The sequence below is a fragment of the Nycticebus coucang genome, chromosome 24 (assembly GCF_027406575.1).
Source record: "Nycticebus coucang isolate mNycCou1 chromosome 24, mNycCou1.pri, whole genome shotgun sequence".
In the NCBI taxonomy this organism is placed as follows: Eukaryota; Metazoa; Chordata; class Mammalia; order Primates; family Lorisidae; genus Nycticebus; species Nycticebus coucang.
The window spans coordinates 22,667,521-22,693,935 of NC_069803.1; the positions used below are offsets into that span (position 1 = coordinate 22,667,521).

Here is a 26,415-nt window from a genome sequence, read left to right on the forward strand (position 1 = left end):
CGCGGCTCCTCTGCGTCCCCGCCCCGGCTGGCGCGCCGCCCGGCGCGGCTCAGCACAGTCCCGGCCCCGAGGGGGGCCGAGCTCGGGCGAAAACCCGCCCTCCAGCGAGCTCATTTCCCTAAAAAGGGGGAGAGAGGGAGGGACGGAGGGCGAGAAAGAAAGAAAGAGAAAAAGAAGGGAAGGGAGAGGAGCCGGCCGCAGCGCAGGGCGAGCGCGGCGCGGGAGGCGGGAGACAGGAAGAAGGGAGGCGAGCGGAGGGAAGGGGAAGAGGTCGGAGCGCGGGAGGAGCGCGAGCCAGCCAGCGGGCCGAGGGCAGCGCCCTCCCTGCCTCCGGGCCTCCGCTTCCCCGCCGCCAGCTCCCGCGTCCGGGCGCGACCCGCCGCTGCCGCCGCCGCCCGCGCCCGCCAGCATGCCCGGCGTGGCCCGCCTGCCGCTGCCGCTGCTGCTGTGGCTGCTGCTGCTCCCGCGCCCCGGCCGGCCGCTGGACTTGGCCGACTACACCTACGACCTGGGCGACGAGGACGACCCGGAGCCTCTCAACTACAAAGACCCCTGCAAGGCGGGTAGGCACCCTGGGCCGGCGGGAGGCGCGGGCCGCTTAGGTTTGGGATTGGGGGAGGACAGTCCAGTGTGGGAAGCCGGGAGCTGCCTGGTTGGCAATGCAGTGGGGAACAAAAGAACGAGGGGGAGAGGGAGGAGGGAGTTCGGGAGACTTTTCGGACTGAAGTTTTACTGCTGTTCGTGGAAGCTGCCGCCGCTGCCTCTTATCTTCCCAGAAGATTCTTGGGGAAATCTCCTTGGGTGCCGGGAGAGACCAGCCGGCAAGGGGGGAGGGGGGACTCTCTCTCTTGCAGGAAACTTTTCTGGCTAAACTCTCCGTGCGTGTGCGTGTGCGTGTGTGTGTGTGTGTTTTCTTTTCCCTTCTGCTCCATCTCTGCAGCCCCAGAACATTGGTGTTTTCTAGCCTCTCTGGCTGTCCTGGCTGCCCTGGGGCTGTGCATCTATCTGGCCCTGCGCTGGGCGGTTTGCATCTCCAAGGAGCTGGTCTCCTGGGCCCCCATCCCAGCCCAAGTGGAAGAAGAAAATTTTTCCAGTGATTCCCTGAGATGGTGCTCTCTGGGTATCCTGTGGTCCTGAGTGGCAGCAGCAGCTTTCTGGGACCCAGAAGACAGCTGTCAAAGTCAGAGAAGCCAGCCCAGGAGGGAAACCACCTTTGCTCCTAAGTGTCAGGAGACTCCTGCCAAGGCCAAGTTGGAAATAGGGGAAAATACACAAAAGAGAAGTCGGATGTTGTATATCAGCTCTCTCACCCCACTGACACCAGCAGCTAATTAGCTGAGGTCAGGGCCCTGGTGTGTATGTGTGTGTGTCCTTTGTCCCTTGAAGACCCTGTGTAACCCCTTCACTTCTATTGGATCCAGAAGGGGCCTGCCCCAGGAGTGACCAGATGGCTAGACACTCAGGCCTTTTGCCTGACCAGATGATCCTGAGAGGGCTGCCTGGAACACTCAGGGGACAAGATATCAGAACTTTTCCTCGACTTCCTGCTTCTGGTTTCAGACAGTGTCCAAACAGTCAGAATCAGGGCCAGTGGCATGGTTTCCAGAACTGGACTGCTTGCATGTTGGCTACCAGGGGCTGGAGGGCAGGTCTCCCTGGTCCTGGCCCTGGGAACCCCATTCAGGGACTTTCTATGTCCTCACACCCCTCCTGGGTGAAGAATCCTGCCAGGAGACTTGTCCAGTGGACAGAGAGCAAGCTGCATTTCTCGGCCCTTCCCCCTCCACCCCTCCCAGCCCAGGGTAAACCAGGACTCACTGTCATCTTTCTCACTAGGTGCTTGGTAGGGGCATGAGGCCGAGTGGACAGACCTTGGCTTTGGAGGCAGGCAGACTTGGGTTTCAGTGCTGGCCCCACAGCTCATTAGCTATACCACCTTGGGAATGGTAATAATTGCCATGTCTGAACTTCAACTTTCCCACCTTTAAAATGGACTGATAATACATCTCTCCATAGAGTTGGTGCTAAGGATTAAATAGGACAACGTACTTAAAGCACTTATTAGCACTTGACACATAGCGCTAAATAAATGTTGGCTCCTACCACTGTTTTCAGTGCCCCAGACTCTGGCTTTATTTATTTACTTTTCTGAGGGGAATGGGGCTTGGTGGTGTCTCCTGGCTCTGTCTGTGTATCTCTTATCCATTCAACTGATCCACTGAATGACTAAGATAGGCCAGGCCCTGGGCTGGATGTCCTGGGAGTTACAGAGATATGCAGGCCAGGCCCTTGCTGTCAAAGAGCTTATGGTCTAGGAAGGACCCAAGACAGGAGGACACAACCAACAGCAGAACAAGCTGTGTGTGTCAAGGTGCCACATTAGAGGGTAGAGTGCTGAGAGCTCAAGGAGTCTCTTGCCACTCTGTGACATATTGGTGGCAAAAATAAGCAGTCACAGAAGGCTGGGACAGTTTGTGCAGTCTTCATAGTGGAGGTTGGGCTGGGGCAAGACCCTAAAGAATGAGTAGAAGTCATTCCGATGTCTTTCCCTTCTAACTAAAAAACGGGAATGATTTTTTAGAACTGCAAGAGGCTGAGGGCTCTACCCCCAGTCTCGGATTTCAGGCTAGGGTGGGGCTGGCTGAGTTGGAGCTTCAAACTGAGGGCTCTGGAGAAAGCACTGCATTGGGGTGAAGCAAGGCTGGTGGGGCACTAGGCCAGGCCTGGGGACGGTTGAGGGCTGGAGAGCCTGATGGGCCAAGCCTCAAGTCACCCCCCTTGGATATGACTGATGCCCCTGGCCCACTGCGCAGATATGCCCTCCCAGGCACTCTCACTCATCACCCTATGTGTCCCAGCCACTGTCTTTGTTTTTTGTCCCCTGTGTCCCCCTAACCCCCAGGTGTGAAAGGTAATGGTGGCAAGTGTGCCAACCCCTGCTTCCTTTGGACACGGCTGCTGTATGCTGACCTCTGCTTACTCAGTCCTCTCCAGCTCTCTCCTCTTCCTCCCCCTCCTCCCACCCCAAGGACCAGGAATGAAAGCTCCTTTGACTTCCCCAGCTTACCTGTGACCTCTCAGACTGTTCCAAGGGATAACCCCTTTGAAGTCACCTCTGGCTGTTATCATCCTAGTTACGGTTACTGTTGTAGTAAGGGCAAAATTAAAACCTTTGCTGTCCTGGAAAGGTCCCTAAACCTTCTGGACAAGACCAGAACCAGGGGCAGGAAGCCTATCTGGACTGTTTGTGTGCACAGGGCTGGTCCCACCAAGCTTCGCTAGCCCTTGCCCAGGGAAATTTTGAAGCAGCCCTGATTTCCTGTGTGTTGACATGCCAAGCCTGGAAGATGCTCCTTCCACAATATTCCCAGCACCGTTTGCTGCCTCAGGTGACTTGCCAAGAAGCCCTAGCAGAGATCCTGGAGGCAGGAATTGGGACACAGTTGATCACATAAGCAGAGAAGCCCATGGGGCCTGACCCTGAGTGACCCCAAGCCACCTGGATCTCAGCCAGCAGGGCAGCCCAGAGTCTGCAGGAGGTAACATGGGACAGGGGCTCCCAGCCTACATCCCCATCCCCCTCCTGGGGGCCTTGGGACCCAGGTTTGGACTTCAGGGGGCTGCAGGAGAGTAGGATATGGGCTCAGGGTTGAGAAGCAATCACTTCTCTCACCAGACCGCATTCCCCCTCCAGACAGCTGGATGAGTCACCCCACCCACCTAGCCCCTGCTCCCTGAGTCACCTCTCATTTAGGTGCCCCAAGGGAGGAGGAAAGGACTTATACTCCCCCTGGGCTTCAGACAGAGGTAGCAAATGAGATTCTCCCGGAAGAAGAGACTGTTAAGGATTAAGGATTTTAGTTTCTCCAGAAACTAGGAGAAGATATTGGGGGAGAGGGAGGGCCTAGAAAGCACCACTTCGCAGGTCATTAAGACTGCCTAAGGATCCCCAGGGGACTCAGCTAATCTCTCTCTCTCTCTCTCTCTCCCTCTCTTGCATCCCTGTCCATTTCTAAGGATGCCCTTCTCCTTTGAGAGGTGTGGCCTGTGAAATGTGGCACACACCTGAAGGTATTTGTTCAGAAACACAAGAAATTGCACAGAGAAGTGGTTGAGTGTATGTTTGCTCAGATTTGCGGGTGTGTCCCTGCTTTAGGGGCAAGTCTGTTCACCTGTCCCTGAGTACCTCTGAGTATAAACATACACCTTTACATGTGTGTATACATGTGACCACGTCCATGCACATGTTTGTGGGGGCTTGGGTTGCCCTCCCCCAGCTGGAAGCTAGCATTTGTGTAGTAGGATATGTGTGTGCCCTGCACATGTGGCCTTGGAACTCATCACCCCAGCCAGGCCGTTCTCCCTCCCTCTACAGAAGGGGATGCTGGGGTTGGGGGGCGGAGAAGTAGGATTCTTCCCTGGGCCCAGGCTCATGTCTTCTCTCCTTTCCTCCTCTGGCCTTGGCCATAGGCAGCCAGGACTGCTCTTGGCTGATTCACAGCCAGAAAACAAAACAAAAACTTTTGATCCTGTGTTGAAAACAACTGTTACCCTGACCCTGACCCCAGGGCTTCCTTTGGGTAAAAAGAGGCATCCTGGGCACTCCAGCATCCAGATTCCCTGGCTTCCCCAGAAGGGAACCCAAATACTCAGGGCCCTGTGAGGCCCAGTTCCTGGACATGAGGCTGTCCTGCCCACCTCATCTCTCCCCACCCCCACTCTATTCCCATGCATTCTTCAGCCATGACATCCCCCACCCAGGGCGCCCACTCCGGATGAGCTCTGCTTGGCAGCCAGGCCCTGGTCCTGCCCTGGCCCCATGTACCCCTGGACCCACAGGCCAGCTTAGTCCTGGGGCCTCCGTACTTGGGTTTTATCCAGCCAGGGGAGAGAATGGGTGAACCAGTGTACCCTGGAAAGGCATAGAGCTGACCTTGAGCTTACAGGGTTGAGATAATATTAAAGTGGCCCATTTGGTGGGTGCACACTGTGACCCAGGCTCCGCACCAGATATTCATTTACATGCCTATTTCATGCAGTAATCCTGGGGATTCTGTTACATGGGAGAAAGTTGAGTTTTAGAAGAGTTTACATGACTTGTCAGTTATCCATAGCCAAACTGGGATTCAAAGACAAGTCTGTCCAACTCCAAAGACCTTGCCCTTTCCTCTGTGTGCAAAGATGAGTTTAAGTGTCCAATCTAACATGTATATGGTGATGCTGGCGGGTATGGGAGCCTGGGGGTGCAGCGTCTATGCAAAGGTGCAAAGTGTGTAAAAGCGTAGGGGCATCTGTGTGGCACATACACACCTGGGTGAACATTGGCACATGTGAATCTACCACCACTCCCTTGGAGTGTACCTCCCATGCCAGTCAGCTGAGAAATGTCTTCTGTTGCCATCCCATCCATTGTTGAGCCAAGGCCACCTACCGAGGGTGGCATTTTAAGCAAGAAAAGCTTTATCATGGGGTAGAAGAGATTCTGGGACGTTTACCGACAGGTGACTGTGGCCAAGTCACTTCCCCTCTTAGAGCGTTCTGATCTCTACAGTCAGGGAGGTGGGCTGGAATGTTGCCATGAGGTTCTTTCTTGAGAGTTTGTAATGAGACATTCCTCACCCAAAGCTACGGGGTGGAGTGAGGCTTAAGGGGTGTGTCGTGGGTGGGCCAGGATTAAAGAACTCATTAACGTAAAAGCCCTTTGTCAATTGGAAAGCACCACCTAAATTTCAACAGATATTTACATAGGGTGTCATTATTGCAAGTATTCTAGGCTTAACGAATTCAGAGTGCACAGCTGGTTTTTGAGAGCTGGAGCTTGTATGTGTGCGTTTTTTAGCATGGTCTGTGACTGTGTATTTTTTTGTGGCTGTGTCTGAGTGTCTATTTTTGTGTCTATGTATTTATAACAGGGGCTCTAGAGAGTGCGGTAGTTGCTAGACTTGGAATAGGGAGGCCTGAGTTTTAAATCCAACCTTTCCAGAGATTAGCAGTGTGGTATCCGTTCAGTCATTTATTTGTGGGGGGGAGCTCAGCTTTCTTATCTGTAAAATGGAAGTTTGGTCTAGATGACTGCTAAAGTCTCTCCCATATTCTGTTGATCCTGTCTAGCAAGGGTGTTTTTCTGTACATGTATTTGCAGATCAGAAGAATATCAGGAAGGTACTCCATTCATTCCAACAAGCATCCTTGAGAGCCTCCCACCTGGAAAAGCTCAGTGCTAGGCACTGCTTGAATTTGCAGGGATGTGGGTCTGTGACTCTGGTGGCTCTGTGTTCAATGGCATGGGTGTGGATGTCACTCTGTGTCTGTAGGAACACCAACTGCATGTGTCTGATTCAGTGCCTGATGAAGTCAGTATGTGTGTGTCCACCCAGTGGGGCCAACTAAGGAGAAACCTGTGCAGAAGGCCTCAAGGTTAAAACAATTTGTGTAATGCAACCGGCAGGCCTCCAGTGCACTCTGCTGGGATGAGAAGCAGATGTTGCCAGGATGGAGCTGCAGGGAAGCTACTCCGTTCTCACCCCCAGCCCAGCCTAACCCAGCTTGCAGCTTCCATCCGACCACCTTCCAAAGTGGTCAGTTCTATGGCCCTTGCTCCAGACTTCTCAAAAAGAAGATAAATTGCTCAGTCAGTTTATCTGGAAGCATCTCTCTCGGCTCCAAAAATCGAAACGGCCTATTGGGAGGTCCTCCTCCCCTAAAAGGGGCAAATAGGCATATTAGGCATTTTATTTTATTTCATAGCCTCCTCTTGATTTAACTGAAGTAGCATTTGCTGAGTGAACACCATGTGCTCAGCACACCCCCCTTGGATTTCTCCGTAGCTCCTGTGGCTGTCTGGCAGTGTCTAGGTCAGTATTTGTTCATTTGGGTGCTCATGAAGGTTGTAGCTCCTCAGGAGCAAGGACCTCTCCTGTCCTGCTAATCATGGGAATAGTGTCTGGTGCTAACTATTTGCTAAAGAATGATGGAATAAAGGATACACCCTAGGCTCGGCGCCTGTGGCTCAAGCAGCTAAGGTGCCAGCCACATACACCTGAGCGGGTGGGTTCGAATCCAGCCCGGGCCCGCCAAACAACAATGACGGCTGCAACCAAAAAATAGCCGGCATTGTGGCAGGCGCCTGAAGTCCCAGCTACTTGGGAGGCAGAGGCAGGAGAATTGCTTGAGCCCAGAAGTTGGAGGTTGCTGTGAGCTGTGATGCCACGGCACTCTACCCAGGGTGACAGCTTGAGGCTCTGTCTCAAATAAAAAAAAAAAAAAAAAGAGGCTGGGCATCAGCTTTGGGGGGGGTTAACTGAAAGTGAGTGTGAGTTTCCCCTAAATCCCGACCCCTCCCACCTCTGTCCTCTTGCTTCCTCAGATGGCCTTTTAGGTCCAAGTGTCCATGAGGGCTGAGAGTGGGGCTGTGAACACGCTGTACCCAGCTCTTGGTAGGAGGATGCACTCAGGTCTGGCCTCTGCTTTTCTCTCTAGCTGCCTTTCTTGGGGACATTGCCCTGGACGAGGAGGACCTGAGGGCCTTCCAGGTGCAGCAGGCTGCAGATCTCAGGCAGCGCTCGCTCCGCAGGCCTTCTGTCAAAGCTACAGGTATGCCGGGGGCAGGCCAGCCTTCCATGTCCCAGAAACAGGTTCGAGACTTGAGAAAACAAGGAACCTTCCTGTTCCCAGCCAGGCCCTCCTAGGACAGAGGCCATGAGCTTGACCCCAGCACATGGGCTTATCTTCCCTTGGGATGTCTTTTTCCCTTCTCTAGAGGAGAGTAAATATAGACATCCCCAGGAGCTGAGAACCAACATTCTCTCTGCTTACAATGTACAAAGCACTTTCAGAAGTATTATCTGGCCTGACTTGCCCAGACACGTTCAAAAGTGGGTTTCAGGACAGTTTCTGTCTCACATAGGTAAAGTGACCTGCCCACAATCTCACAGCTAGTCAGTGGCAACACTGATGGGAAGAACCCAAGGTTTCTCACTTCAAAGCCAAGACACTTTGCCCAGCATCATAATCCCACCTGCTTTCTCCTGTTGCCGTTGTCCAAGCTTCTGTACATCCTCCAAGCTCCATGTCGGGAGCTTCTTTGACTCTTCCCCAGTTGCTCCCCAGACATGACTGTACCTCCATTTTCCATGCTCTCTCAGCTCTGTGTTTACGCTGTCTCACTTATTATACCATATTGAAATGATTTGTTCCTAGCTCTGTCTCCCCAGCTGGAGTCAAAGCTCTTCAAGGTCAGAGATGGGTCCTTCTTATCCTAGGTTGTGGCCTGAGCAGCTAACAGCCCACATGGCACTGAGGGAATAGAAGGCATAGCACCTGGGCTGGGTCTGTTCTTTTCAGCCCCTCACTGCTCTGCACAGGGGTAAAGGCTCATCACTGCCCATGCTGGTATTTAGGACATCGTCCCAAGGACACGCATGTGGCTCTCCCATACCCAAAGGGTCGGGTGAGCCAGGCAGTCATCCTGTCCAGCGTGAGGGAGGATCCCAGCATGGGCAATCTGTGGAGTAAAGATCAAACTACCCTAACGGGCAGCTGGCACTGGAGGGTGACCTGTCAGCCTGGTAACAAGTGAGACTTATGTGACCTCAGTTAGGACTAGTCAGTGCCGAGGAAAGGCACACCAAGTGATGTTGGGCAAAGCTTTGGCCTTAGTTTCCTCATCTGTCAAATGTAGATAATGCCGCTCGCCCACATCCCATAGAAATACTGTATCAAAAGCAAACATGAATATGGGAAAGTGAAAGAAGACAAAAGTTCTGTATGCTCCACAAACATCAACGTTTACTAGATGAGAAGGGACATTTCTTAATCTCAGATCCCTTCAGGGATGAGTACACATTTGTTTTCTTTTGTAATTATAGTCAATTCTTGCTATTTATGGTAGTTATGAATAGTTACAGAATATAGTTATTATAGAACTTCATAGTATAGCCGTCACCCTAAACACTGAATTAGGGAATATTGAAACATTGCTGCTAGGTTTAGGTTCCTATGAACCTCTGGTCAGAGCATTTTTATCAACCGGTCAATTTATAACCCTGATTTATTGTGTGTTTCTATTTAAAGATACCTTGTTTGGCCGGGCACTGTGGCTCACGCCTATAATCCTTAGCACTCTGGGAGGCTGAGACAAGAGGATTGCTTAAGCCCAAGAGTTTGAGGTTGCTGTGAGCCATGATGCCAGGATACGCTACCCAGGGTGACAGAGTGAGACTCTGTCTGAAAAAAATAGACAGGTTGTTTAATATGTAGTGGAGTCATTAACATTGAACTCATAGCCAACAGCACTATAACTCACACCTCAAATAAGCTTACCTAATACATAGTTTCTCTTTAAGGAACATCACAGCCTTCTTGCCCTTGAGAATACTAGATAGCACTTCACCCTTACACGTGGAGGCCAGTTTATACAGCAAAATCATCAACAAAAAGCATAAAAGTGCAAAACTTATGCCACTCACTAGACCTCAAAAAGGACACCTGTTTACAGTACAAGAGCTGAAACAAGAAAGCAGAGCATCGCCTTATTTTGCCTGAGCTGGAACATCTGGGTTGGGTAACAGAATTTTCACCAATCCACACACGTCCACAAATAACTGTAAATTAGCAAGAAGGCAAATTTGCAAGTATAGAATCCATGAGTAACGAGGCTCAAACTGCAGGGTCTCTTCTTCCCCTCCACTCACTTGCTACCAATGCCTTCCTCTTTCAGTTCTAGGAAACTCTTCTTCCCCCAGCTGCCAGCGTACTAGCGGGCAGCCTCCACAGGAGACCTGTGGGAGATGGAGAGGCAGGTCCCGGAACCGGCGGGCAGCGACGTCTAGACCAGAGCGCGTGTGGCCCGATGGGGTCATCCCCTTTGTCATCGGGGGAAACTTCACTGGTGAGCATGCTGTTGCAGGGCTCAGGGCACAGCCTGCACCCAGCCCTGGCTTTGCGGCAGCCCTCCCAAACCCAGAGACCTGCTTGCTGCCTCCAGCCTGTCTGTCCTCAGTTCCTCTCAGGACAGTCTGCTCTCACAATGTCTGCAGCTCCACAGCGCTGGGCGGAGGTGGGCCCGCCTGGATGCTGTGGCAGCCTGGCTTCCTTCCTCCCGGCAGGCAGCCAGAGGGCAGTCTTCCGGCAGGCCATGAGGCACTGGGAGAAGCACACCTGTGTCACCTTCCTGGAGCGCACAGATGAGGACAGCTATATTGTCTTCACCTTTCGACCCTGCGGGTGAGCAGGGAACCCTGGGCACTATCTTCTTGGCCATTGCCCCAACCAGGTTCTGCCCTGGGCACTGCCTCTGCCCCCAGCTGGGCACAGCCCTTTCTCTGTCCTTCCCCTCCTGCTGTGGGCACAGGAACTGCCCCTGGATGTGGCCATGACCTCCGGCACACAGCCTGGGCATTCGGTGCTCAGGGCCCTGCCCTTCCCTCCACTCCCCTGCCCACCGGCAGCCTGGCCCGGCCCCTGAGTGGATGCACTCCCCCAGCTCGGGACCGCCCCCCTGAGCTGGCCCCGCCCTCCAGGTGCTGCTCCTACGTGGGTCGCCGTGGTGGGGGCCCCCAGGCCATCTCCATTGGCAAGAACTGTGACAAGTTCGGCATCGTGGTCCACGAACTGGGCCATGTCATCGGCTTCTGGCATGAGCACACGCGGCCCGACCGGGACCGCCATGTCTCCATTGTGCGTGAGAACATCCAGCCAGGTAGGCACTTCACTTCGGTGCCCACCTCGTTAGGTGACTCCCACCCCAGTCTCTACTCCTAGAGCCCTTGGTGGCAGTGGGAGCTACCCCTTCCAGCCATCACCCTGGGTCAGCTGGCCAAGCCTCTCCGTGCTGCCCATAGCCTGGGCTGATCAGAGCTTGTCCCTGAGGCAGCTCCTCCAGCCAGAGGCAGCTCAGGCATCCCATGTCAGCTGTGGAGCTCCTTTGGGACGCTGGAACATCCTGGGCAGCTAAACCCAGGGGCTGGGGCATAGTGGGGCTCATCCTGTCCTGGGTGCTGCCTCAGGCCTGTCACTCTTGCTGTTCCCAGCTCTGTCTTCTGCCTGGTCTGTGCTCTGAGGGGTTTTCTCTCGTCTCTGCTTGCTGTCCTTGTCCCCTCCCTCCCTGCTCTCCCCTCTTTCCCTTTTCACTGCTCCCTTCTTGGCTGTGGTTCTAGAAATAGATGCTTCCTGCTATTCCCTGAGCCTTCAGCCCTCCATCACAAGGCTGTCTGCTGCACAGGAGTCTTCTAGAGAACCTCCCCAGACCCTCAGGTTGGGGGCCTCTCAGGCACGGGGAGGAGCCCATTCCTGCATAGCCCTACCTCACCCTCCCCACACCCTCTCCCCTCTCCGCAGGACAGGAGTATAACTTCTTGAAGATGGAGGTCCAGGAGGTGGAATCCCTCGGGGAGACCTATGACTTTGACAGCATCATGCACTATGCCCGAAACACGTTCTCCAGGTGAGAGCAGGCCCAGGCCTCTGCTGGGCACCTGCCCTGCCCTCTGCAGACTGTTCTTTTTCTGTCTCCCAGTCCATACTAGCCAAGAACCAGTGTGGCCCTCTGGGTGGCTGTAGCCCTACAGCACAGGGTCAGTGGGTGCTGCCCCACCATTGCTGTCCTCTCCGTTGGTGGGTCTGTCTGTGGCAGGGCCCAGTGCTATGCACAACCAGGGACCCTGGCTAAGGAGGCTGAGATCCTACTGCTCTGCAAGCCAGGCAGTGAAGGGCAGCCCCCAAACTGTACCAGCCCCGAGGAGGCTGTGTGTTCCTCTTATCTGTCAGCTGGACAGGGTACACTTTTCTGACTTATTCTGCAAAGGGAAGCATCCTTTGCTAATCAGTCATCTGCCTTTTTATAATTGGCCCATTTGGACAAAGCCTGACCCCTGCGCTGGAATGACTCTTGTCCCCAGCTCCCAAGCACACTCTCCTCACTCACCCCCTGCCTGGGTTCCCAGAAGTCACAGCCAGAACCCCCTAGTTGGAGGCCTGACCTCCCCTGCCCTTGCTCCTCTTCGTGGAGCATGTTCAGTGCTGACTCTTCCGCCCCCACGGCCTGGCCTCTCCCATGCCTGGCTCTTTCCTTATCCACTGCCTTGTCCCAGACAGTGCCTCCCCCTCCCCAGTGCTCCCACCAGACCCACTCTCCCTGCCTGCAGACCTGTGGGAACACAGACCAAGGAAAGGCGATGAGGTCATTCCATCCCACACCCACGAAGCCCTCCTTACCCACCAAATCCCACCCCGCCCCCTGCTGTGTTCCACCCAGCTGGGTGTGAGTCAGGGGCCCTGGGGAGGGGGAGGGCAGCCTGCTTCCCCATCTTCCTGCTTCTCCCAGATGGAAACACTGGGATGTAGCAGGGAGGACCTGGGGGCACAGGAGACACTGATGGACTGAGACTGGTGGGGCTGTCCCCAGAGTCTGGTCTAGTGGAGCCTGCCCTTTGGCCTTGTTCCTGATGTCATCAGACATAGCCTGTGCCAGCAGGGTGAAGATCTGGCCCTGGGCAGTCCTGGGAGCTCAGGCTGGGCTAAATTGGCATGAGAGGCTGTAGCAGAGGGCTGGGCAGGGCTGGAGAGGTGTAGGGCTAGAGCTGTGTAGCTCCCCTGGGGCTGGCCAGCCTAAGCTGGGGCCCCACGGGGCCCTCAGGGCATCCTGGGCCTGTGTCCCTGACCTCCCAAGCGTTCCCGGGGCTCCCCTTGGCTCCCTGGTGTGGCTGCCACGGAGCAGGGTGGCTGCTGGTCAGTGGGCAGCGTAATGACAGGGTGAGATGTCTCCACCCTTCCCTGACCCTGCTGAGGAATGTCTGGGCTCTGGCAGGGTCGCGACCTGTGGGTGCAGACAGGCACGATACCCCCTCCCTTGCCCACCTGCCCTTAGATTCTCACTCTCCCCTTACTTTCCCTCCTCAGGGGCATCTTCCTGGACACCATTGTCCCCAAGTATGAGGTGAATGGGGTGAAACCTCCCATTGGCCAGAGGACCCGGCTCAGCAAAGGGGACATTGCCCAGGCCCGCAAGCTCTACAAGTGCCCAGGTTGGGGCAGGGCAAGGACAGGTGGGGTGCGGGGCCCGAAGGAGACAGAGGCCACCAGCAGGTTCAGCTGCCCATCTTAGAGGATGGTGTTGTGGGGAGGGGACACATCCAAGTTAAGGAACCAAACTGGGGCCAGGGTCAGGTATGGCGACACACTGAGCCACCCCCTTTTGAGGGTCCTGGAGCAGGAGAGCAGTGGCGCAGAACATGGAGAACAGAGCAGTTCGAGGGAGTGGCACTACTGAGGAGGCCCACCAGAGGAGCTTGACCTTAACTCTGGAACCCATGTTGCCTTGACAACAGGGCATCGTTACCCTGGCAGCGCCAGGCCGGAGGTGGGGTGGTGTGTGTGTGGATGTGAGCAAGAGGGGGTGGATCTTAAAGGGACAAGACTATCACAGACACCCCCCACTTCAGCCATTCTTCTCTCCCTGGAGGGAAGCCAGGGCCCAGGGGTGAGTGAGCCAGAGGGTGAGGGGACACAGCGCCCACTGCCGGACACCCAGTTATTCCCTTTCCTTGACAGCCTGCGGAGAGACCCTGCAAGACAGCACAGGAAACTTCTCCTCCCCTGAGTACCCCAACGGCTACTCCGCCCACATGCACTGCATCTGGCGCATCTCCGTCACACCTGGGGAGAAGGTAACTGCTGTCTTGGGCCTCTGAGCCTCTCCTCTGCCACGAGCCCGAGTGGAGTAGAACATATCACCTCCCTATCCGGAGCCCTGGCTGGGGGGCTTCTCACAGTGGGGCTCAGCATGGATGCCGATGACCTACCTGGTTATCATAAACCCATTAAGCCCACAGTCTGCAGCGAGGAGAGGCTCCCAGCAGGTCACAGCTCTCTCTCCACCAGTAACTAAATTAGCGCTGCTTTGTAGATAGCATTTACTGCGCACCCTTACTGCACTGGTTTGTTTTCATTATCCAATTCTTTTTTTTTTTGAGACAGAGTCTCACTATGTCGCCCTGGGTAGAGTGCTGAGGCATCATAGGTTACAACAACCTCAAACTCTTGGGCTTAAGTGATTCTCTTGTCTCAGCCTCCCAACTAGCTAGGACTACAGGCGCCTGCCACAATGCCCAGCTATTTTTTGGTTGTAGTTGTCATTGTTGTTTGGCAGGCCCAGGCTGGATCCGAACCCTCCAGCACCAGTGTACATGGCTGGTGCCCTAGCCGCTGAGCTACAGGCACTGAGCCTCATTATCCAATTCTTGAGCGCTTTTCTAAGTGCTTTTCATATAATAGCTTTCTTAATTCTTGCAGAGACCCTATGTCTTTTTACAGAGGTGGAACTGAGGCACCGGAAGGTTAAGTAACTTGCCCCAGGACAAGGAGTGAGGGTGCAGGGTCCCCGTCTTGCCCCTGTGGTCTTAAGTAAACTGCTTGGCCCAGGTCCTTGGTGCCCTCACCTGTCTCATCAGGACTTGGGCCAGGCTCTCTGACCATTAAGGAATGACGCAAATGCTTGCAAGGGGATCATCCTGAGCAGTTTCCTTTCCTCCCTTCCTCCTCTTATGCTCGACAGGACCCTCCACTCTTTGCCACGTGGACCTGATTTTCTGAGCCCAGCCCTCTGCCATGCCATCCCATTTCTTCTCCCTCTGCCTGTCACCTGCTGTACAAGTTCTGATCCAGAGAGGAATCTCAGCCTCCACCTCAGCCCTCTCACCTTATGAGAAGCTCCTGGTTCTCACGCTTGCTGCCACCATGGGGCTAGCTTTGGGCAAAGGATGGGAGGGGGTTGAAGCTATCCCCATCCTCACGGTGTAGCTCAGATCTGACCTCTGGCAAACTTTCCCTGCCTGCTGAGCAAAGGAAGGGCCCCCACGCCTATCTGGTCCAGTGTCCCACTGTATGATTGATTGGCCCTGTTTGAATACTTAAGGTGACGAGGGGCATACTACTTTCAGAATATTCCATTCTGTTCTCTGGCTAACTCTTAATGTTACAAAGTCTATCTTTCCTGAAGCCTCCCACTTCCCTTGGTACTTCCCTCAAGAGCAATTCAGAATAACTGAACTCCCTGTCCATGCCAGCCCTCCTAACATGGAAAGGCCATCCTCATGGCTTCTTATATCATCCACAGGCCTTTCACATGTAGTCGGGACTACTCCACCAACCCTGGACCTTCCGTGTCCTTTTTATTTTTCTTGTTCCCTTTGGAACATGGTATTTAATGCATCAGTACAGCCCCTGGCTGGGTTGCATTTTATTATTGGTTATAGTGTTCATTCCCACTTTTCTCTCAAGATGGTTCTGAAACAGAATCCTACCATCTGCAGGTAGCCGTCCCTCTCACTCTGCCAGGAGCTTGCTTGATAAGCACGCCTTCTGGGTCTTCACTCTGGTTTTTGACAGAAATGTTGAACAGCACACCAACCAAAGCAAATCCAAGATCTCCCTCCCAGTGGACCTTGGTCTGTTAATCTGCAGGCTTTGGGCAGAGTTATTCCACCAGCTATGACATCACTTCATGTCATTACCATTCAGCCACAGGTCACCAACTGTTGACAGAGAGGTGTGTTCCTTTTGAGACCACACCTTTGTCATCTTTCCATGTGTAGCTGAGGAAGTGGTTAGTAAATGACCAGTACTAAGATGGACTGCCTTGCCAGATTATATTTGCTGATAAAATCCCTTTTAAAAAGAAAGACAAATTTGTTTGACATGCCTTATTTCCAGTGAACCCAGAGTGGCTCCTAGTAATCAAGTGTTTCTTTTCTATATGGTCACATCTGTTTAATTGGGGATCGTCCCTTCAGTTCAGTGGTTTGGAATTTCCAGATTCCACTCCTAACCCCCTTCCCAACACGCACACGCCCTGTGAAGACTGAGAAAGCTTTTGCTCTGGGTTCTCAAGATTACACACACTGATCACATCTGCAAGTTATTTGTCCTCTGATGTCATTTGTGAGTCTGGAGACAAAAGCCAGTATAGAGGTGCTAATCAACTCTCTGCCTTCTACTTTACTGAGTTTCTGTACTTCCTTTCCAAACAATGCTTATTTCTATATTTTGTAATTTGAAGATCATTCTTCAGGACAGACAAGATCAAAAATCAGGTCCACAGATTTTTATTGAGTTGAGGGATCTATCATCCCTCTTAGTTGATGTTATGCTTTCTTCCCTAGAAAATGAAGCCATCCCTCTTATTCTTTTTCTGACTCTCACTTAAAAACTGCAATACTGGTTCAGCGCCTATAGCTCAAGCAGCTAAGGCACCAGCCACGTACACCAGAGCTGGCGGGTTCGAATTCAGCCAGGGCCTGCCAAACCATGACAACTACAACTAAAACATGGCCGGGCATTGTGGCGGGCTCCTGTAGTCCCAACTACTTGGGAGGCTGAGGCAAGAGAATCGCTTAAGCCCAGGAGTTGGAGGTTGCTGTGAGCTGTGATGCCATAGCACTCCACCCAGAGCAACAGCTGAGGCTCTGGCTCAACAACAACAAAAAAAAAAGGGTGGTGACTGTGGCTCAAGGAATAGGCCGCCAGCCCCATATACCAGAGGTGGTGGGTTCAAACCCAGCCCTGGCCAAAAACTGCAAAAAGAAACTGCAATACTGACTTAGGTGGCTCACACCTGTAATTCTAGCACTTTGGGAGGCCCAGGTGGGAGGATTGCTTGAACCCAGGATTTCAAGGCTTCAATGAGCTATGATCATGCCACTGTCCTCCAGCCTGGGCAGCAGAGTGAAGCCACATCTTTTTAAAAAAAAAAAAAAAAATTGGGCGGCACCTGTGGCTCAAAGGGGTAGGGCGCTGGCCCCATATGCCAGAGGTGGTGGGTTCAAACCCAGCCCTGGCCAAAACTGCAAAAAAAAAAAAAAAAAAATTACAATCCTTTTTGCTGTTTTGTTCTGGCCTTGCTCTGGCTTTCTTCATTCCTCTCCTGGGGACCCTAATGACTTCAGCCTTTAGAAATCTTACCTACAGATAATAATAATAGCTAACATGCCTATAATCCCAGCATTTTGGGAGGTCAAAGTGGGAAGATCACTTGAGGCCAGGAGTTCCAGACCAGCCTGGGCAATATAGCGAGATCCTATCTCTACAAAAAAATTTTAAGAAATTAGCTGTTCATGGTAATCCCAGCTACTCAGGAGGCTGAAGTGGAGGATTGCTTGAGGTCAGAAGTTCAAGCTTGCAGTGATGTGATCATAGCTTACTGCTCTCTTACTAGTTGACAGAGTGAGACCCTGTCTCTAAAAAATAACAATAATATTTAACAATTATTGAGCAAATGATTGAGCAGGCATGTGTTAAGTTATTTATGTGTATCTTTTATTTAGCACAACAACGTTATAGGCCAGGTACCAATGTTATCCCCAGTTTGCGTGTTAAGAAAACAGACCTGGAAAAATTCAGTAACTTGCCCAAGATTACATAGAACTGGGTAATGGCACAAAAGTCTGATTGCAAAACCATGTGTTTTCTAACGCCCTATTGCATTTCAACAATTATGTTAGTGCTCTTCAGCAAACCCAATGCCTGCTGTGTGCCCAGCACTGGGCCCGGCACTGAGGATGTCCAGGTACACAAGGTCTAGCCCCGAGGATCACAGAGCCAGGAGCAGTGCTGCTTTCTCCCCTGTTCAGGAGTTTTACTCAGCTGGCAGAGATATGGCAACTTGGTCAGGGTTGGTGTCCTTCCTGCTGTTCCTGGCTGACACTGGCTGGCTCTCATCTCTCTAGCAGACACATGGCCTTACCCCAGGAGCCTCTCTGTGCCTTGGACTCTTCTCCTCACATCATTCCCAGAAAACTCCCAACCTTTTTCAGAATTTTACCTGGAGCTGCAGGGAGAGAAAGTAGGTTGGGGATAAAAATTCCAGGTTATGGCTTAGTGTACCCTCAATGAATCCCCAACAAATAAAAAAAAAAAAAAAAAGAAGGCAATACAGACATTATAAATGGATTGAATAAACTAGATGATTGCATGAAAAAAAAAAATTCCAGGTTAATCAATGCATGGTTGTAGTAATCCATAAAGCAAAAACTGTCTGTGGTCCTGGCTGAAGCTATAGAGTTGTAAGTGAATCTCAGACGGGATAAACTGTGAAAGGCCTGCGGAGTCAGGGAGTCCGAAGAGGCTGGTGTCACAGAAAAGATAACGGCCATTCTGTTGTTAGGCCTCTTTACACCCATAATGTCCTTATTCCCCACAACAATTTTACAGCTCAGGTGTTATTATCCCTAATGTACAGAAAAGAGGGTTGAGGCTCAAAGCACCTGAGAAAATCTGCCCAAGTTCACCAGGTAGTAGTGATGAAAACAGGCATTCAGACTCCAAAGTCTATGGTCTTTCAACAGTAAACCTTACATAAAGCCACCTGGGTTAGCAGATGGACTTTGGCATCTATTTTGGCAGCGGAGAGGTTGTTTTTCACTTCCTTCCAGTCCTCAGTTTATTGTCAGAAGTCTGTGTGGCAGGTAAATCTCACCTGTAAGTCACACATGTGGGCATGCCAACAGGCGAGGGGACCTCTCTGCAAGCCCACACTCACATAATTAGCAGCTGGCCCAGAGAGGACTAGCCACGAAGCAGAGCCTTTAGGAGGAGGAGCATGCTTTGGGCAGGGGATGACGGTCAGCAGATCACACACCGCAGAGGAGCCAAGAAGATAAGAACTTTTGGAGCTGGCAGTATCCACCCTCATTCCCACCCCTGCCTTCTGGCCGCCTGCCTGCTCTTCCAGGTCCAACCCAAGTTCTGCCGCTGCCTCTGTAACACCTTCCCTGACTCCCATCTCCTGTACCCCAGCCAGGCCACAGTGACTATGATGAGCTTGTGCTGGACCCTCCCCTAAGTCCCTGCTTCTGGGGTGCTAAAGAGCATGAGGCTCATAGGGTACAGGGAAAGTGTTCTTAACACAGCTGCTGAGCAGAAGTGGCTGGCAGCCCAGGGAGGTTCCCCAGAGTAGAGCTGAAGGGTGTAGGCTGAAGAGCCAGCGCCTGGGTTTGCCTCTTAGCTGTGTGGTCTCAGGGAAGCTGTTTAACCTCTCTGTGCCTTTGTTTCCCCCTCTATAAAATAGCTAATGATCATACCTCCCTTCTGGGGTTGATATGAGGATTAAACCAATTAATATACATAACATTCTTAGAGTAGTACCTAGCACAGTGGGAATCAACCAGTGTTGGCTGGCTCTTCCTTCCTCTCTTCCTAACCATGTAAACATGGAGACCCTGGTTGTGTTCCCCAGGCAGCTCGTCTGCCTCTACTTCCAGGATTCTGATCTGGACCATTTCAAGCATCAGGATGTCTTTGGCCAACTCAAATCTAATCATGAAGTTCACATTTATTGAGTGCTTGCTGTGAGCCAGACACTTTTGTAAACTTTGCACACATTAATTTGATTCCCCTAAGCCCTGTGAGGTAGATATTCTTACCATTACCCTCTTACAAATGAGGAAATGAAGGCACAGAGGAATTTGACAACACACCTCAGAGTGTACAGCAAGGTCAGACTGGAACCACATGATGAATCACCGAGGGAAAACGTGCTTAGCCAGCATGGAGTGGCTCCCGCCTAAGATGGGAAGCAAGGTGTCCTACCTGGAGTGCGTGCAACAGGCATTCAGGATACCTCTCACACACAGGCACAGTGAGACACTCTCCACCCTGTATTGCATTTAGTCCCACCAACTCCCCAGTGGAATCATCGTGATCACCTCCAGTTTTCAGACAAAGACACAGAGGCTCAAAGAAGCTGAGCCACAGGCCCAAAGCCACCAGCCAGGAAGTGCTGGAGCTGGCCAAGTTTTCTTTGGCAAAGGGCAGTGCCCCTGACACCAGAGCACAGCTGTGTCCACATGACAGAAGTCGGCACAACTCTTAATTAGACACCTCCGGTCTCAATATAACTATCACTGCGCCTCCCCGTAAGATGCCCCAACTGCCAGCGCAGGTCTCTTCTGAGTGAGGTGACCTCCAGTTCCTCCTACCCCTTAGGAGGTCTTGGGTGGGCCCTTCTGGGTTCCACCAGCTGGGTGTGTGGTTTCTTCATCAGTGGGTCGAATTCATACTCCCTGGGCAGAGCCGGGGTTGCTTTTGAAGATGAAAGGAAAGTGGGCGCTTGTTCTTAGCAGAGCTGCTGAGCAGAATTGGTTGGCAGGCCCCAGGGAAGTATCAGTGAAGGGTGGAAATTTAGGAGCCAGAATGTCCCCATTCAGCCCTCTGCATCCCTCTTCCACCCAGCAACTCTTTTAAAGGTGTTTTTGTTGTTTATTAGATATAAAGACATCGTGTGTGTTGTAAAATATTTGAACAATCTAGAAATACATAAAGTAAAAAGTGAACATTTCCCCCTTGATTCTTCTCCAAATCTCACTCTTCAGAGGGGACTAGGCCTTGGTAATACTTTAGTGTGTTCTCCAAGACCCTTCTAGGTGTGCAAATGTATGTGAGCATGTGGTCTGTATGCATATACATACCAGACAAAGAGGAATTGTGCGAGCACACGTGTGGTCTTCTGCAACATGTTGCGCACTCAACAATAAACTGTGGTCATTCTCTATGTCAGCACACATAGACCTGTCTCAGTCATGTTTATGGCTACTTAGAATTCCCTGTTAATTTCCCTTAATTTAATTATTCAGTTGCCCCCTGAAATTCTGTATTGATGGTTGTTAATTTTTTTCCAAGGTTGCATTATTATAACAATGCTATACTAAATTAAACTTCCATCTGCATGCACCTGAGCAAGTATACCTATAGAGTAGATATCTAAAGCAAAGTTCTGCTCAAGAAATCACTACATGCCATGTGCTGAGGACTCTACAACAAATGAAATAGAAGCCTTGCCCTCACGTGCTTTACATCTTGGTGTGAGGAAAGAGAGACGATAAACAAGTTAATGTGCAGTAGGTCACATGGAGGTGAGTGTTAGGGAGGAAGTCAGCAGTGAGGGTGGGTACTGTTTCATGCAAGATGATCTGGGAAGCAGAAATGGGCAGAAGTGAGGGAGCACACCAGACAGGGAGCTAGGGAGAGCTTTCAAGGCAGCAAGTGCAAAATCCCCAGGGTAGTAACAGGCTTGGTGTATTTGAGAACCAGTAAAATCTATGTGGCCCAAGCCAAGTAGGCAAAGAAGAAAGAATAGAAAGTGAGGTCCAAGAGATCATGGGGCCAGATGATGATGATAATGGCCTTGGAGGGTATGGTGAAGACTTGAGACATTATTCTTAAGTTTTGAGCATTAAAGGATTTGGGGCAGAGGGGAGATGGGATCCAATTTACATCATAAAGGTCTGCTCTGGGCCAGGGTTGTGGCTATAATCCTAACATTCTCGGAGGCCCAGGTGGGTGGATTGCCTGAGTTTAAGAGTTCAAGACAGCCTGAGCCAGCGTGAGACCTCATCTCTAAAAAAAAGCCGGGTATTATGGCAGGCACCTGTAGTCCCAGCTACTTGGGTGGCTGAGGCAAGAGAATTGCTTAAGCGCAAGAGTTTGAAATTGCTGTCAGCTGTGATGCTACAGCACTCTACCAAGGGCAACATAGGAAGACTTTGTCTCAAAAAAAAAAAAAACGATCTGCTCTGGTTGCTGTGGTGGGGGGCAGAGACAAAGGCAGGGATTATTGGATTAATCTCAGAAAAAGATGCTGGTGGGGCCATGACCAACGGGGAAGAGGAAAGGGGCAGGTTGAGAGGAGGGGTGCAGAAGTATGCCTGGCAGCACCATGTACCCAGTGCAGCCAAATGGTCTTGAATTCTCTGTGAGACGAGGCAGGTCCGAGGCAGCATGGTAACATAGTTCCCTCCCCTCCACTTCTGGCTATCTGAGTACAGGCACTGAGGGTGAGTGCAACAGAGAAGTGGAGGGTGAGAGTGGAGGAACTATGGAAGGAGGCTTGAAGGGATACTCTGCCAATTTGCTTGGAAGCCATGTGCCTGCCTGCCCCTGGCCACTTCCGCTAGGAGCATGTTTCGTCCTTTTCTAAAAAGAGAAATGGTAGGGTGATGAGACTCTGTCCAGCTCCATAGCAACAACCAGACCAGCCACAGCTCTGACCCTGGCTATAGACAGCTGTTGGCGGCACCGCCTTGGAGTCTGTTTCATCCTGGCCTCTGCTCTGTCTGCCTCTAACTCTCCATGAAGGTAGAGGGGAGGCATACCTCCTGTCCCCTTCCCCTAGCAGGAGACCCCTCACCTGTCCAGTCTCCACACAAAACACTTCCTTGGGATCTCTGACGGAGCTCTGAATATACAATAGGCTTTGGGCTTACTCTGGAAGCTACCAAGGAAGTGGTTTCTGCCCTGAGAAGAATGCCCTTTCTCTTCTGAAATGCCCATCTGCTGAGGCAAATTGGTCCTTACCAAGGTGTCAGCCATTCCTCCTGCTTCAGCTGAGCACTTGCTATGCTGAGAGCCTGACACAGGTACTTAGAATAGACAGTACCTGGCATTCAATGTGGCTGGAATTTTTTTGTAGAGACAGAGTTTCACTTTATCGCCCTCGGTAGAGTGCTGTGGCGTCACAGCTTACAGCAACCTCCAACTCTTGGGCTTACGCGATTCTCTTGCCTGAACCTCCTGAGTAGCTGGGACTACAGGCGCCCACCACAACGCCCAGCTATTTTTTGTTGCAATTTGGCCGGGGCCGTGTTTGAACCTGCCACTCTCGGTATATGGGGCCAGTGCCCTACCCATGGAGCCACAGGCACCGCCCTGTGGCCAGATTTTTATCCCCAGTCTAGACACAGCTGAGTCAGGGAGGCTGGGTGGTTTACCTGAGGAGTCCCAGCTGGAAATACAGAGCTGAGATTCAGACCAGGCTGGCCAGGTGACTAGAGTGAGAGGTTTTTGTTTTTCTTTATTATTGTTGGGGGATTCATTGAAGATACAAGAGAGCAGGTTACACTTATTGTATTTGTTAGGTTAGAGTCAGAGGTTTTTATGGGTATGTCTTATCCCTCTAAGTCCTAAGCTCCCTGAGGTCAGGATTCAGATCTAGTATCCCTGCAGCAGTCAGCCCTTGGTAAATATGCGGTCACTGGGGACTCGGCCTTTCTTCCCTCTGCCTCTCCTTGGACCCCTTAATCCCATTTCAGATGCCTCAGTGTCCTCATGCCACCCTGTTATGGGGCCCTGTTACTGAGAAGACCTGTCCCCTCTCACTTAAATCTACAGGATTTAAGTTGACAATGAGGAGAGCTGAGCAGGGTGTTTAAACCAAAGCAACAGCCCCTCACTGGGGGAGCAGTTCTATGGGTCCCCAGGCTCTTGTGTGTTTTATGAGGGGAACAGAGAGGCTGTGCATCTTCCACGCAGACTGGCCCGGGGACATGTGGGGGAAAAGCTGACGGCAACTGGCAGGCAGCTGGGAAGGAAGGCTGGGCCAGGAGCTTCTTCTCAGGACCTCCTAACTCTTACGTGGCAACCCACCTGATGGAAAGGGAGCCAGTGGTGGTGGGGCTGGCGGGGACTGGCAAGATGTAGAGCATGGCATGACCCTTTCCTTCCCCCTCACCCCAGATCATTCTGAACTTCACATCCATGGACCTGTACCGAAGTCGCCTGTGCTGGTATGACTACGTGGAGGTCAGAGATGGCTTCTGGAGGAAGGCGCCTCTCCGAGGTAAGGGCACTGGCCCACCCCTGCCTGCTTTGTACCTGGTTCTTTCTCAAACTACCCTCACCACACTCTCCATGCTCCTCCAGGGCCCAGCTCCTGGCCAGGGGTGACATCCTGGGGTGTGAACCAGGAGTCCTGGGGTAGTCAGCCCACATCACTAACTAGCTGTGTGACTTTGGACAAGTCCTGCCCCCAATCTGGACAGACCGTTCTGTGCATCCCCACGGCCCCAGGCTCCCTTTCTTGTCTGGGTGATTTCAGAGGCTTGCCATTTTCTCTGCCTGCAAGGCCTGGTTTTCGGGTGCCCACAGTGCAGCCTGGCTCAAAAGAGACTTGCTATAAACCTACCAGCCCTTGTCTTAACTCACCACAGAGGGCCACATACGCGCACAGCAGCCCAACCTTGTCTGCCCAGGTTACTTTGTCCCTGGTAGTGGGGAGTGCGGGGGCTGAGTCAGTGGGAGACAAATAAGTGGGTCAAAACTTCAGAACAGAAGGTACTTTAATGAACCTGGAATTAGGGCAGAGGGAGGCAGGTGTTCCTAGAAGGTATTTTCATCCCTCCCAAGGAGCTCTATGAATTTCCTCTGAGCCAGACACAATCCTAAGGCACCCAGGATTGTTCTTCACCTCCACAGTCTGTCCCTAAAACAGCCCAAAAATTCTCGCTAACCTTCTGTTTCCCCCTGGTTTCTGATATTTGAATATTTTTTAGTCACTCAAAGCAGCTGTCATTACAACACTTCCTTCTGCAGACGTGTTAGTGTTTCCAAGATTGCAGTTGCTTTTTCATAACTTACATTCCTAGGCCAGCACCCTCTCCCTTAGCTGAAAGTTGGGAAACACCCAACCTTATTAGGAACACACAAATCAACCCGAGTCAATTCTTGACTACAAAGAATTCCACAGATGGCCGGCGTCACCCTCTTGTGTTGACTCTTGTTGGTTTTTTATTTCAAAAGGGACGTTTCCTCCCCTTTTCAATGAACTATGTATGTAATTTATCAAACCATTAACTTTGAGGTGAATTATACATATACCAATATACAAATAGCTTCAAGCATCACTAACAGGGTTTTGGGGATATGAGTTTTTTACTTAAGAGAAAACTCTTAGCCAAAAGCCTCTGTCAAAGGGGACATTTTCACATCCATTCCCCAGATTTGGTGATTTATTTGGGGTCCTGGGGCATCTCCAGACCTTCAGCAAATAAGAACATGGCTGTGAGAGCAGTTTATAATGTGCAAAGAAAGCTGTTGTCTATTTCTAATTATTACTTCTTTGCATGGAGACCAAAAAGATAAGTTAAGGAATGATGGCAGTATTCTCTTAAGTAAATAAGAGACGTGTATCGTCAGATATCTGATGGTCCACCTTTCCTTCTAGAAACAGACTCATGTTCTGTCCCTCAAGTGGTGTCTGGCTCTTCAAAGCTAAGTTGGACATTGGACCAGATGGAAGCCAGCTGGAGGGTGTCTTAGGACCGCGTAGGGTAGCCACAGATCAGGGTCCAAGCCCCTGAACCTCCTGGGGAGGTGGGGCTTCTGGCAGGGACTGGCTCCTGGCTCACGGCTGCTCCATCTATGCTGTCTATGCAGGCCGGTTCTGCGGGGGCAAACTCCCTGAGCCTATCGTCTCTACTGACAGCCGCCTCTGGGTTGAATTCCGCAGCAGCAGCAACTGGGTTGGAAAGGGCTTCTTTGCAGTCTACGAAGGTACTAAGGAAGGGGATGGGGAAGTCGGACATGAGATCCCTGGGCATCTTAGAACACAGCTGAGGGGCAAGGTTGCGAGTCCCCAGAGAGGAAGCAGAGAGAGCGTGAGATTGGCTGGGGCTGGGGCGGGGGCACGTAGGAAGGGCTGGAGGAGTGGGATGCCCTCAAAAGCAGGGCAGAGCATGCTGACCAAGCACCCTTCCTACCTCACCCTGTGTCTCCAAAGCCATCTGCGGGGGTGATGTGAAAAAAGACAATGGCCACATTCAGTCACCCAACTACCCAGATGATTACCGGCCCAGCAAAGTCTGCATCTGGCGGATCCAGGTGTCTGAGGGCTTCCACGTGGGCCTCACGTTCCAGTCCTTTGAGGTAGATCAGAGACCCTTTGCCCCAACACTTGAGTCTCCCATACCGTTGCCACCCTGGGACATGCCCTCTCTGCAGAGCCCCCAGGGGTGGGTCCTTGCCAGCCAGAGCCCCTTCCACTGATCAAGCCCTGACCCCCAGATCGAGCGCCATGACAGCTGTGCCTATGACTACCTGGAGGTGCGAGATGGGCACAGCGAGAGTAGCACCCTCATCGGCCGCTACTGCGGCTATGAGAAGCCTGACGACATCAAGAGCACATCCAGCCGCCTCTGGCTCAAGTTCGTCTCTGACGGATCCATTAACAAAGCTGGGTTTGCCGTCAACTTTTTCAAAGGTGCCTCCTCCCCTGCCTGCCTGCATGGCCAGTCCTCCTCCGTGCCTTCTTCACCCATTCCTTCAACATTCAATGAGGCACATAGGTGCTAGTGAGACCCGGGGGCCTGCCCTGGGTCTGCTCAGGGCTAGCTGGGGAGAAGAGGCCATCCAATGAGTAGAGGCAGAATGTGCCACAGAAGCTCAGGGAGGAAGCAAGGTGGCGTGTGTACCTTGGGCAGGGTATTCTCCCTGAGCCTCGGTTCCTCATCTGCAAAATGGGCACAGTGACAGTCCCTCCGTCACAGGCTGTGTGTACAGATTGAAGGAGAAATGAAAGGAGGGTCCTTAGTCAGGGAAGGGCACACGAGAGGCACCAGGAAACAGTGGTGGCCCAGCCAGAAAGAAGGCTTG

General features: G+C 52.1%; 1 protein-coding gene across 5 annotated transcripts in view; it reads left to right on the forward strand.

The window, feature by feature from the left end:
* Window positions 1-123: 123 nt before the first annotated feature.
* BMP1 (bone morphogenetic protein 1) overlaps window positions 124-26,415 on the forward strand; it is a 40,291-nt gene continuing 13,999 nt past the window's right edge. The window contains exons 1-12 of one of the 5 annotated variants that reach the window (XR_008377336.1): window positions 124-563; window positions 7,480-7,593; window positions 9,719-9,889; window positions 10,107-10,224; window positions 10,521-10,699; window positions 11,338-11,443; window positions 12,898-13,022; window positions 13,549-13,664; window positions 23,503-23,605; window positions 25,201-25,317; window positions 25,544-25,689; window positions 25,828-26,023. Coding sequence is in view for 4 of the 5 variants with exons in the window: in XM_053578333.1 (XP_053434308.1) it covers window positions 410-563; window positions 7,480-7,593; window positions 9,719-9,889; window positions 10,107-10,224; window positions 10,521-10,699; window positions 11,338-11,443; window positions 12,898-13,022; window positions 13,549-13,664; window positions 23,503-23,605; window positions 25,201-25,317; window positions 25,544-25,689; window positions 25,828-26,023 (1,645 nt within the window). In the remaining variant the exon portion in view is untranslated. Of the gene's footprint in view, window positions 564-7,479; window positions 7,594-9,718; window positions 9,890-10,106; window positions 10,225-10,483; window positions 10,700-11,337; window positions 11,444-12,897; window positions 13,023-13,548; window positions 13,665-23,502; window positions 23,606-25,200; window positions 25,318-25,543; window positions 25,690-25,827; window positions 26,024-26,415 lie in introns of those variants that run through there. The other 4 variants (XM_053578333.1, XM_053578330.1, XM_053578331.1 and 1 more) reach the window with 4 other exon arrangements.